General features: G+C 38.7%; 1 protein-coding gene across 1 annotated transcript in view; it reads right to left on the minus strand.

Annotated features, from left to right (window-relative positions):
- LOC308609750 (putative helicase senataxin) overlaps positions 1-10,279 on the minus strand; it is a 61,444-nt gene extending 51,165 nt beyond the window's left edge. The window contains exons 1-5 of the mRNA XM_081223461.1: positions 9,895-10,279; positions 8,445-8,655; positions 6,367-6,476; positions 2,632-2,851; positions 1,739-1,858 (exon numbers count right to left, since the gene is read on the minus strand). Of these exons, the coding sequence (XP_081079587.1) occupies positions 1,739-1,858; positions 2,632-2,851; positions 6,367-6,476; positions 8,445-8,655; positions 9,895-10,071 (838 nt within the window). The 5' untranslated portion in view covers positions 10,072-10,279. The remainder of the gene's footprint in view (positions 1-1,738; positions 1,859-2,631; positions 2,852-6,366; positions 6,477-8,444; positions 8,656-9,894) is intronic.
- Between the last annotated feature and the right edge of the window lie 1,507 nt (positions 10,280-11,786).

Here is an 11,786-nt window from a genome sequence, read left to right on the forward strand (position 1 = left end):
CTCAGGGCTCTTAGAGTCTACTTTTTTTTTTATCATAGTCGTTCGTGTAGAACTGCTCATATACTTTTTTATCCTCTACTGAAGCTGTCTTATGTCTAGGAAGCTCTCAAATAAGGAAGAAAGTCATTAGTTAGGTGAAGACAATTATGGAATGTTTCTTAAAGAGGGGACTTCCCTGGTGGTGAAGTGGTAAAGAATCCGCCTGCCACAACATAGGCAGAACACTCTATGACATAAAAGACCCTTTTTGACCCACCGCCTAGAGACATGGAAATAAAAACAAACAAATGGGACCTAATGAAACTTCAAAGCTTTTGCACAGCAATGGAAAATATAAACAAGATGAAAAGACAACCCTCAGAATGGGAGAAAATATTTGCAAATGAAGCAACAGACAAATGATTAATCTCCAAAATTTACAAGCAGCTCATGCAGCTCAATATCAAAAAAATAAACAACCCCATCCAAAAATGGGCAGAAGCCCTAAACAGACATTTCTCCAAAGAAGATATACAGTTTGCCAACAAACACATGAAAGGATGCTCAACACCACTAATCATTAGAGCAGTGCAAATCAAAACTACAATGAGGTGTCACCTCACACCAGTCAGAATGGCCATCATCAAAAAATCTACAAACAACAAATGCTGGCGACGGTGTGGAGAAAAGGGAGCCCTCTTGCACTATTGGTAGGAATGTAAATTGATACAGCCACTATGGAGAGCAGTATGGAGGTTCCTTAAGAAACTAAAAATAGAACTACCATACGACCCAGAAATTCCACTCCTGGGCATATACCCTGAGAAAACCATAATCCAAAAACAGTCATGTACCACAATGTTCACTGCAGCTTTATTTACAAGAGCCAGGACATGGAAGCAACCCAAGTGTCCACCGACAGATGAATAGATAAAGATGTGGCTATACATACAATGGAATATTACTCAGCCATAAAAAAGAAACGAAATCGAGTTATTTGTAGTGAGGCAGGTGGACCTAGAGTCTGTGGTACAGAGTGAAGTAAGTCAGAAAGAGAAAAACAAATACTGTACGCTAACACTTACATATGGAATCTAAAAAAACAGGTTCTGAAGAACCTAGGTGCAGGACAGGAATAAAGATGCAGACATAGAGAATGGACGTGAGGACACGGGGAGAGGGAAGGGTAAGCTGGGACGAAGTGAGAGAGTGGCATGGACTACCACATGTAAAATAGCTAGGGGGAAGAAGCCACAGAGCACAGGGAGATCCGCTTGGTGCTCTGTGACCACCTAGATGGGTGGGATGGGGGTGTGGAAGGGAGACGCAAGAGGGAGGGGACATGGGGATATATGTATATGTGTAGCTGATTCACTTTGTTATACAGCAGAAACTAGCACACCATTGTAAAGAAATTATACTCCAATAAAGATGTTAAAGAAGGAATCTGTAGACCCCACTCGCTGCAACTAGAGAAAGCCCATGCACAGCAACAAAGACACAACACAGCCAAAAATTAATTAATTATTTTTTTCAAAAGTAAGTTAACTTCCTTGGGCTTCAGTTTCTTCTTTTATGAAAGTAACGTGCCGAGTTAAACTCTAAAGGTCCTTTCCAATTAAAAATTCTGACTCTGTGACCAAAACCATAAAACGGTCATTCTTTCTTTCCTCCACATCATACACCCAAGTTCTTACAGTGACACTAGTATTTTCAAAGTGCACCATCATCACAATAGTCAGCAAATAAAGTTTATTACCATCTGATTGCCTCTCCATGGCGTGAAGTATTGATTGCATAAAATCATTCTGTTTGTTTGAGCCCAACAACAGTGAATCCATGGTTTGCTCCTCAAGAATGGTCAGCAACATGCAGATACCTGTAAGATCACGTATAGTTTTCTTGAATTGATTAAATAAAACTGTTCTAATGTCTTCTCCAGTTTAGTTGGCAAAAAGAATAACAAGGCAGTAAGATGAAACCAAACAGTATCCAGTGCCTCAGACATTGAAGTCTGAGATATTCATATACAACTCCTCCTCCTAAGAACAGAACTTTAGACTGAATAAAAAGGGAAACTGGCACGAACCTGGTTAGAAAACCATTTCCAAAATGACTACCACACAATTTGCATCTCATAATATCAAAGACCCCTTAAATTTTAAGATCACTATATTTCAAGTACCAGTCACTGCCAAATATACACATGACTGTAAGACTCTGAATCAATGAAGTAGGACAGAACTACTTTAGGTCAATATACAACTTGATGAAAACCAAAGTTAGTATCGCTTTCTCCCAGGAAATATTTTACAGATGGGAAAAGAGGTATTAAACCTCTGTTTCAAGAGATCAAAACCCTATTAAGTTCAGCTGCTGTGCTAATACGGTAACATCTAATACTGCCTTAAATAAAAGATCTATTTGCCATACTTGAAAATGTACCTCTTACACAGATGATTTCTAGGATAAGAAATGTTTAAAGACAAGATGTTGTAATAGTCAATTTAATGACAGAACAAGAATTGTGAACTATGAAATCCTTTATTTAGCAATTTTGATCAGATTACCAGAAGAGATCCCTTCCCTTGCAGGATAATCATAAGAAATATTGGAAAATACTAATTATATGTGTGTAGGAACAATACTCACCTAACCAATAGTTTTTGTAGTTGGCAGTATCATACATGTGTGAAGGCAGAAGAATCAGTTTACCCTTCTCAAGGACAGAAGAAGTATCAATGTCTGGACTTTCGAAAAGCCCCAACTCAATAACTTTAAAAAGGCAAGTCAAAACCTCCTGTAAGTCATAATAATCATCTCTGTTCACTTTCCCCAAGTTTCTTGCTGTCAGGATAGCCCAACGTGAAACCTAAAAGTGTAACACATTCATTACTTCATTTAACACACAATTGTCTACAGAAAGAATACAGTTAAAATAAGATTCTCTACAGATTACAGAGGACACAAGATACATCAAATACTTTAAAAAAATCATTGCACCGTATATCTTAAACTTATACAGTGCTGTATGTCAATTATACCTCAATAAAACTGGAAGAAAAAAACTATCATATAGAATAAAGTACTTTAGGAAAAATACATGATTTTCAGACATTTAAAGGAAATAAACCAAAAGGTCCATGATGACAGAAAAAAAAAAAAGACGGAAGATACTAATTACAATTGAACTTTGAACAACACACAAGGGTTAGGGGCACCTACCCTCTGCGTAGTTGAATACACTAATATAATTCGAATATAACATAGTTGGCAGCCCTCCATATCCTGGTTCTGCATCATGGATTCAACTAACCTCGAACTGTGTAGTACTATACTACATGCTATTAAAAAGAATCTGTGTATAAGAGGACCCATGCAGTTCAAACCCCTGTTGCTCAAGGGTCAACTGGAATGCGACATGTGAACCTTACTTGATCCTGATTTGATCTAACCCTGATAAAGCATTTTTGAGAGAGTAACTTCCACTCAAATACTGACTAGAAATATATTATTATTATTATTATAAGTGTGTCGATGTAATCGTTCTTTTAAAAGAGCACTTACCTTTTTGATACACGAACTAAAGTATTTTATGGATGAAATGCTCTGATGTCTAAGATTTGCGGTAACTAAACAGGAGTAGAATACTGACCACATATTGATAACAGATGAAGCACAGTGATGGATATATGGGGGTTCACTACACCAATCTATTTTTGTATGTTTGTAATGTTCCATAATAGAAAGTTAAAAAAGGAAAAATGAAAAGAGAAACCTCAGAAGAAATCAAAGGTCACCTCTACATGGCGATATAGCATAGGGAAGTGATTTTAAATTTATTCTGCACTACAAACTGAATTTAGTGATCACAACCAACCTTAAAAACTAAATAAAATTTAAAAAAAAAATCAGTGGGCGTCCTTCATAGTAACAGTAAGTACTGTTTTGTGAAATGTTTAGGTCACGTATGTCTATATGTGTGTGAACTCGATGAAGAATATTTTTACTTAGGTTATGGGCAGAAAAGTTTGCAAAACATAGAACTAGTGGACAAAAGAATGGGCTCTATGCCAACATAATTAAGTAATGGATTTTAAGCTATCGAAAAAAAATACAAAGGAATCAATGAGTCTATAACTTATGATAAACAGATGAATAAATGAAGAGCAGGGAAAATGGCTCTTGATTATAGTATAATCAATGTCAAGTGCTGACTGGTAAACGTGTAAAGTGCTGGGGTTGAAACTATTTTGCAATCTTAGAAAAACTGGCTCAGGGAAGAACCATCAGGTAATGCTAAATTTAGGAGAACATTTTGGTGAGGAGTAAGGTATTTATGTGATCTTAGAGTACTTAAGAAATAGACATTGTACAGTGAAGAAACTGGACAACACCTCAACTAGATGATCAAAATTAACATCACCATGAGAGGCCGGATGATATGGCATGCCGTATATCTGACAGCCTGAGAAGGACATAGCATCCTTCACTTATGTAGTATTCCAGTTGGAACGTATAACCGAAGCCTAACCATGCGCAAGCATCAGACAAACCCAAAATGAAAAGCATTCTATTTTTTGTAAATGGGAGGGAGGCAGAAATGACTATTCTTCAGAAATGTAATTGTCATAAAAGACAAAGATAGGCTGCGGAAATGTTACAGATTAAGGGAGACTAATGTAACACAACTACATGTAAATCCTGATCCTGGTCTGGATACTGGAGTACAGGGGGAAAATGCTACAAAGTACACTGGATCACACGACACAACTGGAAAACAGACCTTACTGTGTCAATGTTAAAGTCACTGAAGTTTATAATATTGTGAGAATATACTTATTCTTAGGAAATATACACTGAAGTATTTAGGGGCAAAAGGCTATGATACATGCAACCTACTCTCAAATGGTCAGAAAACAAACAGCTTTGTAGTTAACTGAAAGCAAATGATAGAACAAATGGAGTGAAACATTAGTAATTGGTGAATACAGCTAAAGAATATACAGGTGTTTTCTACTTTTATTTATTTTTGAGAATTTTCTGAAAATTTTAAAGTATTTTCAAATAAAAACTTTAAAAAAAGCATTAGGGCTCTGGATCAGGCTGCCTATATACAAATCCCAGTCACCATACTAGCCTGTGTAACTGTGGTTAAGTCTCCTGACTCAGTTTCCTCACCTACAAAAACACATATATAATGAAGAATACAGTCATTCCTGGCCCTGCAGACCCAGTCACCCAGTCTGCAAGTGCTTGGCCCAGGTCCTGGTTGCTCAGCTGGACCTGCTTCCTCTACTGCTTTGCAGCTTTAAGAAAGCCAGTCCCGGAGAGCAGCTGGCTGTACTTTCTGTCAGTCTTCTTTCACAGGCAGGAAAGCCCCACCTTTATTTTAAGCACAGGCCTCGACTCTGGTTCTACCCTTGCCTGGAGTAGACTTGTAATTCTTATTATCATGCACAAACTCAGTCCCCTGCTACCTACAGCCACCCAGGCCGACATACAGGTTTCCACCATGTATCACTTTGTATTTCTGTTCCATTACTGGTCCAAAGAAACATTTACCCTTTAAAAAGTGGGACTATACCTTTTAGAATTCCACTTTTTGAATTCTTTTCTATCATTGTTTGGGTTTGGCACAAAGGAGACAGAAATTCACCACCATTCTGACTGGAAACCCCATTACCGTGTTCTTTCTTCGCCACTTAAAAAAAAAGCCTCTTTACTATCCTTCTATTGGCAGAGCAACCCTTCGTGGCTATTGTCTTAAAGTTGTAACTCAGTTCTAGAGGCCAATGTGCACAGGTCCTACTGCACACGCTGCCTCGCCACATGATGTTAAGTCCTCAAACTCGAGCAATCAGCTCAAAGTCAGGTTCCAAGCCTCTGGTGTTGCTCTCTGCTTCTGTCTACCTACTGTTCTGATTCTCATGTTCCTCTTCCTGTTTGGCACCTAAGAACTGAATCTCCTTGTTCTCCCCTCTACCCCATCACCTGTTAAAAATCTCATCTATTAGCAAAATAATTATTTCAAGTGTTTTAACTGGTATTTCCATGTGCTTGGAGCGGGGCAGGCAAGCAAGAAAAGCAAGAGAGAACTCTCCTTCTTCGTTAGTTCAGGTCAACACACTGAAAGTTCAGGTTATTCCCTCATTTGTCTTTTAAACTGAAGCATCACCTGTCAGAACTGTTTCCCTACTCTTTTAACCCTCTTCTTTGAGCCCCCCAGCACCCCCTCCTGAACTACAGTAATGCTACAACAACAAGAGAATAACTTTGGCAAATATTTTAAACAAAGTACACATCAAAAACCTCTATTATAGTTATCTGTAATATAGGTGCAAAAATAAAATATCCCCTCTTCCACTGCCTAACACTCACACTCACCATTTCATTGGGATGGACCAAAAACAAATAGATCCCTGGATGTTTGTCAAAAACCTGAAAGGAGCAGTTAGCTTGTTCCATCCGGCAAAGTGCTTCAACGCATAATTCATCTAAATAGAAAAAATAAGGCAGTAAACATAAGACATAAATCTTATCAACGTATCAAGATTCCCTAAATTTGGCTCCTTCAGTTGCTCTGTAAGTAAATGAAAAGTTGCTCCTTTTTTTTTTAAACTGAGGCATAAAAATGCTGTAAATGTAGGAATGATATTTAGCTGCTGAAAGACCGGTAGGTTGATCATAGTGTGTGCCTATGAATTGCTCTGACTTTCCTAGTACAAACATCTTTTTTCACACTGGGCATAATTATCTCCAGAGAGCACCTTCTTAGAAGTATGGCTATAGGTCCAATTCCATTAGCATTTTACATTTTGATCCATGAGGACTTTATCTTGTACCACAGGGATAAAATCAGCTTTGCCCCACAAATGGCTATTTTGTCCTACTCTCAGTTACTGAGTAATCCATTTTCTCCACTGGTTTGAAATGCTATCATCAGCAAAGAGTAAATTCCCCAAATATATTCGGTTTACTTCTGGAGTCTCTACACTGCTCCATGAGTCTATCTGTACCAGCACTATCTTAATCCCTGTTGCTTCATGGAAATTTCTTCATCACTCTTTCAAAAGTATACTGAATAGACTCATACGTTTACCATATCAGATGAATCAACTTTATTTTGTCAAGCTTCAAAGAATATTGTAGTGACAGTGGTTAGCTTTGGGAAGGAGGGACAATGACTGGAAAAGTAAGAGGAGAGCTTCTGGTGTGTTGATGATGATTTGTTTCTGACCTGGGTGCCAGCTACACAAGTATGCTTAGTTTATGAAAAATCAAGCTTATATAGTTTTCTGGATATGGTACTCTTTAATAAATGTTTGAAAAATGACTTGTTCGAATTTAAAAATCTAGTTATTTTGAATTTATTTAGAAAGAACTGATTTATCTAATAAATCTTTAGATATACTTTTCAATTTACTGAAAATACAGAGGATAGAGAAACAAGTCAAATAACATGACAAGGAAGAAATCAGAAAAGTCCAGGAAGCACATTATTCTTTAGGGCAACCATCTGGTCTCAGCAAGTCAAAGTTATGACAAAAAAATCTATCTATCTATCTATCCATCTATCTATTTATCTAACTATATCTATACCTGTGCACACATACGTAAAAGTAAACTATTCTGGATTAAAAGAGATGTAAGAAATATGGAACCAAATGGAACCAAATGCACAGTCCCTGATTGGACTCTAATTTAAATAAATCATCCAAAAAACACATTTTGCAACTACTGGGAAAATCTGAATGTGGACTAGATACAGTAGTGGGTGCCTTAAAGGTACTGTTATTTCGTTAGATTTGACAGATCAGGAAAATGTCTTCAAGAGATTCATATTAAGAAATGCAAATATAAATGGCCAAAATCTAGGCAGACATAATATGCTATGCCATTGTGATTACTGAAAACTACTACAGACCAGTGGTTCTCAACCTGGCGATTTTGTCCCCCACTGGCCCTGACCCCCAACTCCCAAGGGACGTTTGGCAATATCTGGAGACAATTTTGCTTGTCACAACTAGGGTAATGGGGAGAGCAAGTCACTACCAGCATCTAGTGGAGAGAGGCCAGGGATGCTGCTAAACATCCTACAATAAACAGCATGTCCCTCAGGAACCAAGATTTATCCAGTCCAAAATGTCAACAGTTCCAAGTATGAAAAACCCTGCTACAGACAAATTCCAAGAATGAAAATTAATTGAATGGATAGAAGAATAAATATGTGATAAAGCAAATACAGCAAGATATCAGCAGCTGTACAATCTATGTGGTGTGTATATGGTATTCACTGTGTAATTCACTTTTCTAGGTTTGGAAATGCTCAAAATAAAACGTTTGGAAAAAAAAGTATCCTAAGTATATGTTTAAGAAACAGATTTTCAATATAGATAAACCCAAATTCTTACAATTCTTAAAATATAAAAATGATACAACTGTGAAACACCCAAGATACTCACTAACACGCTCATGTAAAAGCAAATAAGGATATTTCAGTATTTCAAGAAGAGCAACTCGAAGCTTATTTTTAAAGTCTTCGCCAGTAAGGTCAAACAGCTGTGCCTCTCCATTGTTGTCTACTATATATAACTCGTCATCGTCTCCAATTTCTCCCTTCATGGCCTTTTCAAAGTGATTTATGAGACGTGAGGTTTCTAATTCCCATAAAACCTACAGGAAAAGAAAAACGGGCAGTGTGCTTTATATCTTATTAGCAACAAAATATACTGGATGTGACGATCCTTCTAGAAAGCCTTTTCCTAAGCATAAAAATTCAGAAGTTTAAAGAAGTACCAGGGCTTCCCTGGTGGCACAGCGGTTGAGAGTCCGCTTGCCGATGCAGGGGACACGGGTTCGTGCCCCGGTCCGGGAAGATGCCACATGCCGCAAAGCTGCTGGGCCCGTGAGCCGTGGCTGCTGAGCCTGCGCGTCCGGAGCCTGTGCTCAGCAACGGGAGAGGCCACAAGAGTGAGAGGCCTGCGTACCAAAAAAAAAAAAAAAAAAAAAAATTATATTAGATTTAAAGAAAACAGTCACTGAACATAAAAGTGGCTTTTATGATACATGAACATGAGTACATAGAGCATGAGATGTTTACAACATTGCTCTTGCAGAGTTTTGTTATCAACAGCACTGTCAACTATACTCTATTGAAAAGGAAATGAGAAGTTGGAGCTTCTTTACACAAGCTGGGCCTTCTCTGACTTCCCTCCTACGTTCCAGCCATAGGTAATTACCTTGAAACATCAGCTTTAGCATAAAGGCATTGGTTAGCTTCATCGCTAGGCAACTTTGTAAACATAAAGTTTTCCTCAAAATGTTCATAACTTATCATCCCCTCCTCTCTTCTATATTATTATACGTAACTCTATGGTCTGTATTCCATTTCTCACCAGATAAATATAATAAACCAATATTCAAAGCCACATATTTAAAATTATATGTTTCACTTTGGTTCCTGTGAATGAAAAAAAATGTTTGTCTTTATTGATTTATAGCACTTAACATTAAAAAATGAAGAGAGGGGAAAAAAAGAACTATTAGCCAATAAAAGAATAACCCAAGCCATTCAGATACCTGGCTGTTAAGAAAGTCAAACACAACGACATTAAAACATGAACCCCAAAAAACCCCACACGTCACTTCATTTCATGAAACTGTTTCACATCAAAATGTCTAAAAGTGGAGGATTATAAAATTCTGCTTTAGATTTCAATTCAATTCCATCAATCAATAAGCATTTATTCAGCACCTACTATCTACCAGGCTATGAGTTACGTACTACACGTATATTAGCATTCACAGTTTAAATCACGTTTTCAGTTCCCTGAATGCTTCCAACAGAGTTTAAATTTATTCTCTTCCTAGTTATCAAGCTCTGAAAAATACTGCCCAATTAATGTAAAGTACCTTATGTAAGAATGGCAATTCATCCCTTGCTTTGTGGTATTCCGCCACACATTCTAAGCAGTAGCAGAGGTCTTCATCAGCTGTTTGAAATTCACTGGAGTGGGTCTTGGATGCATAGCGTTGCAGGAAGTCAATGGTGGAAATACCACCTGGTGTACACCAACAACATGTGCTCATTCTGTACCTGTATCCAGAAAAGAAGACATGGAAAGACTAAAGAAAAAAAAAAAAAAACACACAACACTTCAGGCCTATTCTGGTGGAGAATGGGTACATTTCCTACTAATGATCATGTCTTCAACTTACAATGTGCCTCGACCACATCCAGAACATTCTGCTGGCCAGCTTATCAATCACTGGCTAAACTCAACCTGAGCTTACTCGTAAAAACTTTACCTGTGACACATGAAAAATAATGAAATGAAAGCAGTTAGTAATAAACATCATAAGGCAACATACAGCTGTGTTATAAAGCCGGCTCAAAACTATACAGTACTGATGGGAAATTATATACAGAGACATAGAATTATCAATGTTTTCAAAGTACAGATTTTGGAGTGTTCTAATCATGTACTGGAGTCAAGTGAGAAGCTCAGGAAACCTTTCACATTCCCTGAGGCCCTGCTCCCGAAATCCCTGGAAACCTTAGAAATCCCCAAATATTAGTCCATACCAATAACAAAAACTCATATAGAGAAGAATTTTCTCTTGGTTTGGAAGTATATATACACATGACTTTGCACATGTGTGTATGAACTGCTGCCCATAACTCACTGCTCGTCAAGGCAGTATAAACTGTAATGGCTGCAAATATAATAGCTACAAAACTATTCCTACTAAGTTTGAAACGTACAGTTTTCAACTGTCTCCAATTTGGGGTTTTATACTACCATCAGAGCCTCCACCATCCAAACTCAAGTAAAAAGGGTTAAATGAAATTAATTTCAGAGATTGGTTCAAGATGGCGGAGTACAGGATGTGCACTCACTCCCTCTTGCGAGAGCACCGGAACCACAACTAACTGCTGAACAATCATCAACCGGAAGACACTAGAACTCACCAAAAAAGATACCCCACATCCAAAGACAAAGGAGAAGCTGCAATGACGAGGGGCACAATCACAATAAAATCAAATACCATAATTGCTGGGCTGGTGACTCACAAACTGGAGAACACTTATACCACAAAGTCCACCCACTAGAGTGAAGGTTCTGAGCCCAATGTCAGGCTTCCCAACCTGGGGGTCCGGCAACGGGAGGAAGAATTCCTGAAGAATCAGACTTTGAAGGCTAGCAGGATTTGATTGCAGGAATTTGACAGGACTAGGGGAAACAGAGACTCCACTCTTGCAGGGCACACACAAAGTAGTGTGAGCACTGGGACCCAGGGGAAGGAGCAGTGACCCCATAGGAGACTGAACCAGACCTGCCTGCTAGTGTTGGAGCGTCTCCTGCAGAGGCAGGAGGGGAGGTGGCTGTGCCTCACCGTGGGGACAAGGACGCTGGTGGCAGAAGTTCTGGGAAGTACTCCTCGGTGGGAGCCCTTCCAGAGTCCGCCATTAGCCCCACCAAAGAGCCAGGTAGGCTCCAGTGCTAGGTCGCCTAAGGCCAAACAACCAGCAGGGAGGGAACGCAACCCCACCCATCAGCAGATAAGCAGATTAAAGTTTGACTGAGCTCTGCCCACCAGAGCAACACCCAGCTCTACCCACCACCTGTCCCTCCCATTAGGAAGCCTGCACAAGCCTCTTAGGTAGCCTCAGCCACCAGAGGGCAGACAGCAGAAGCAAGGAGAACTACAATTCTGCAGCCTGGGGAAGGAAAACCCTATTCACAGAAAGACAGACAAAATGAAAAGGCAGAGAGTGCTTTGTACCAGATGAAGGAACAAAA

The sequence above is a fragment of the Mesoplodon bidens genome, assembly GCF_964165515.1.
Source record: "Mesoplodon bidens genome assembly, chromosome: Y".
Lineage (NCBI taxonomy): Eukaryota > Metazoa > Chordata > Mammalia > Artiodactyla > Ziphiidae > Mesoplodon > Mesoplodon bidens.